Source organism: Gymnoscopelus braueri, assembly GCF_963280865.1.
Source record: "Gymnoscopelus braueri genome assembly, chromosome: 12".
Classification (NCBI taxonomy): Eukaryota; Metazoa; Chordata; class Actinopteri; order Myctophiformes; family Myctophidae; genus Gymnoscopelus; species Gymnoscopelus braueri.
In genome coordinates this window covers 52,920,244-52,924,151 of record NC_137614.1, presented here as the reverse complement: position 1 = coordinate 52,924,151, position 3,908 = coordinate 52,920,244, and the positions used below count along the sequence as shown (strand labels likewise).

The window sequence follows — 3,908 nt, the reverse complement described above, 5'->3', positions numbered from 1 at the left end:
GGTTTAAGTCTTAAACCATATGGGCTAATATTTATATTCCTCTTTGTATAATTTAGTGATGTATCTATGACAAGGGCCCGGCCACCTGGTAGCCCCCCTATCTACGGCCTGTCAGACTCTTAAACTTTAAGAGTCCAGTCCGACGGAGAGCTCCATAGAGACAGCTACTGGAACCGAACCTATTGACAGGTGACAGGGCAGCTAGTATTATTGCCCCAAGTTCTCTAGACTGACTAAGCTCTGCTATCGGTGTCCGGTATTAGACTCAGCGGTCAGTCTTGACAATAATCATCATACCCAGAAGTTATGCAGGAACACCTTCTTAGTGGAAAAAACTACTTTCTGGACCTTAAAGTGCATAAATCCAAAAATACAAGAACGTCCCATCTGATTATATTAAACAACATCAAACTCAATTTTGACATCAACATCAACCCTCATTTTGTGACTATTTGCCATTCACTTTAAGCATTCGCATACCCTCTATACAAGAACAGATACTAGCTACATTTGATCTTAGCCATGTGCAAGTACCTCTCTAGAAGTACATTTTACTACTTTTCAGTGGTTCAATATTATTTTAACCAACACACAGTCATAAAAGGTGTTCAATATCACATATTTATGCCATGAGGGGAGCTGACAGGGCTTCTTGAATTCAATCAATCGAGCCATCTTAATTGACACATGTCAAGAAGAGGGGTTCGGTGATTTTAATTATTTTTTAAGGGGAATGACGTGGTCTACCTGCACTCATGATCTACATTTGGGAACCCCTAGGGTATTACATCTGTTTAAAGTGTTCTTTCATTCATCTTAGACATCTCCAGCTGTTGAGATACTATCTGTGACGGCACCCCAAGCCACAGATATGATGTCACCACCTCCTGTGAAGAAAGACAAGGAGAATTCTGAAGAGGTATGTGTTTTCTCACTGTTTTATGAAATGCTCGCATTAACTGTTTTGTATGGCTGGGTATGTTATTTTCAAATTGTTTTATCTCCATCAGAAAGTCGAGTGTCCTATCTGCTTCAGGAAGTTCACAGCACATCTACTGCAGATCCATGCTAGCGCATGTGGAGAAAGGTATTGAGATTGTGCATATTTCATTTTATATGGATTCTCGTACTTTGCCCCTTACATCATGTCTCACTTGTAGCTACCTATATAGACATAGACAAGAGGAAGCTCCTAGCGAGGACCTCAGTGAGACGTCTACCGTGGGCCAGGAGGAAGGAGAGGAGATTAAAACGTAATTTATTTTGTAAATACATAAAGATTTTATAAAATGTTGTCATTTACATGCCTTAATTATGAATTATGTTTGACAGTGTTGATGATGTGTTGAACACCATCTGTAAGCGAGTTGACAGAGAGCGGGAGTTCAAAATCCTCATCTCCAGAACTAACATTCTGGAGAGAGGCCTTCTACAGTGGAAGCGCCAAAAGAAGCATTCACCTGCCGCTACTATAAAGGTGAGTTTCATTGGGGAGGCAGGAGTGGACACAGGTGCTCTCCGGAGAGAATTTCTAACAGGTAAATCAATTACATACTTGGATTGTTATATACTGTCACCCAAATAAATCTTAATGAAGACATTTTGCAATGTTCTCTGTAATGTGATGTTACCAATTACATTATCTAATGCACTGGAAGTAAATACACCTAAGAAAGTCAATAAAGTATAATTAAGTAGTGAAAATAGCAGACAAGCTCACAATGCAGCCATGCATTATGTGCTTGTAGATCAGCTATTTTCACTTTGGGGCCCGGACAACATTTTCTCGGTTTTCTGGGTCTCGACCTGAAAAGTTTGGGAACCACTGCTTTTATGTACTTGGCAGTCAGTCTGTATTGCCATTCCAACCCGTATTAGACGACCCCCTAATCTGAATGAATACAAGGTTACATATTTTCCACCCTGGTCACAATATGCGCCATACGCAATATGAGATTTGTCTGGAAGTCCAAGTCAAACGGATGCGACTTTCAGCGCATATTGTGACCAGGCTTTCTTCTCGGAGATGTGTAAGCCTGGCTACGCGAGGTTTCATATTTTCTAACTTGTGCTTTCACAAGTTAGAGAGCCACAACCACACTATAAATTACTTGATGCAGAAGGCCCTTAGGTGCCCAGTAAAGACTGTTTGTTCCTCTTGGTATAGAAATGGTTGCTGGAATCAAGGGCCGGTTCTTTGAGGGACCACAAAATCAGATGATCCCACGATATTCTCTGACCGACTTTGACAATGACCAATTCAGGTATGTTTTGTTGTTATTATTTAACGGGGGGGGGGGGGGTGTTGAGTATGGACAAACTACTCTAAATGTTTTTATAACAAGTAAATGTATTAATGCTCAATGTGTGTTTATAGGAGTGTTGGATCGAACCACAGACCGCCACCCGCAGCCTCCGCTCAGGAAACACTAATAAACTTAAGGAACGGCACACCAACCTCCGCACCATGGGAGACCGAGCATTCTATGCAGCCGCCCCCCGGCTGTGGAACTCACTCCCAGACCATCTCAGAGCTCCTCAAACTGTGAACACTTTTAAGAGAGCACTAAAAACCTACCATTCTAACAAAGCATTTGGTTAGCTTTTTAAGCCGGTTTTAATAACCCTGTCTCTCCTTTTTAAACTTGTTTTAAACATGTTTTAATCCTGTTTTAGTCTTTTTGATTTTTTGATTCTTTTGCAAATGGTTTTCGTTATCTGTTTTATTATGTACTGTAGCACTTTGAGGTTTGTTTCAAATGTAAAGTGCAATACAAATAAAATTTATTATTATTATTATTATTGTTGGAGAGATCTTTGCTGTCAGCTTGTCACAAGGTGGCCCTTCTCCTGCCTTCTTCAGCCCATGGACCTATAATTACATTTGCAGTGGACAGAATGGATCTCAACAGTAGCGCAGTGGCAGATCCACAGTTGCGGTCCTTAATTGACAAGGTATGTCTTTTCCTCTGAATTATGGGAAAGAAAATAAGAGGGTAGGGCATTTCGTGGCATGTATGTTTACATAGAATATTGTTCAGGGATGATCTTTGTGTTAATGTATCATCTTTAGGTTGAGTCATCGACCGAGGAATCAATTAATGGCCTGTCTGAAGAAATCTACAACCTTGGATTCACTGGAAATGTCACATTTGCTAACAAGGAGTCCATTGTCCGGTATGTGCATTTCTTTTCATAAGAAGATATACTTGGATGTGGTTTTGTTGCTGATCTTTTTTTTCCTGTTGCAGTGCCATCATACTACATGCAGTGCTGAGGTTGCAGCCCATGTTGGAGCAGCTAACAGAAGGCCTGAAGCTGTTTGACCTCCTCTCACTCATCAGGAACTACCCAGACATCTGCCGGCCCCTGTTTGTCCCTGGGGAAGATATAAAAGTAAGAAAGAACAACAACCATGTTCACTAATCACAAAGTTTAGAAATGTGTTTTGTATATTATTTCACTGTTGTAATAATGCTACATGGCAATAACTTTTATACAGTTGAAAAGGCTGACTATTTCCCTTTTTTTAGGTAGTGGCCCCTTTCAGATTGGTGGTTTACGGTCATGAGAAATTCTGTTTGACTTTTTAAGAGAGGGGGGCATAAAACAAATTCCCGTGCCTAGCACAATATATTCAGATGGACTCAGGCCAGCAGGTGTGTGGGGGAAATGATGACCTATCCCACGGATTAGTGTATCATATGGGGATATACTGAGTCACCCAGGAACCCAACCTTGTTACCCCAGCCAACATTCCAACCTTGTTACCCCAGCCAACATTTTGTGTTATATTATGACTATAATTGAAGGATTGTATAATTAACACTTTTCTCATTATAGGTCAACGCTGAGTTGGTCATGTCATCCCTTAGTCCTCAACTGAGTGATAAGGGGACTAACAGGCA

General features: G+C 40.8%; 1 protein-coding gene across 1 annotated transcript; it reads left to right on the top strand.

Moving 5' to 3' along the window:
* Nucleotides 1-2,898: 2,898 nt before the first annotated feature.
* LOC308097147 (uncharacterized protein) lies at nt 2,899-3,659 on the top strand (the record flags this gene model as incomplete). The annotated part of the gene is made up of 4 exons (XM_080444748.1): nt 2,899-2,955; nt 3,074-3,177; nt 3,252-3,396; nt 3,534-3,659. 4 exons carry the CDS (start codon nt 2,899-2,901, stop codon nt 3,591-3,593), a joined length of 366 nt encoding a protein of 121 aa, XP_080300874.1. The 3' UTR covers nt 3,594-3,659.
* Between the last annotated feature and the right edge of the window lie 249 nt (nt 3,660-3,908).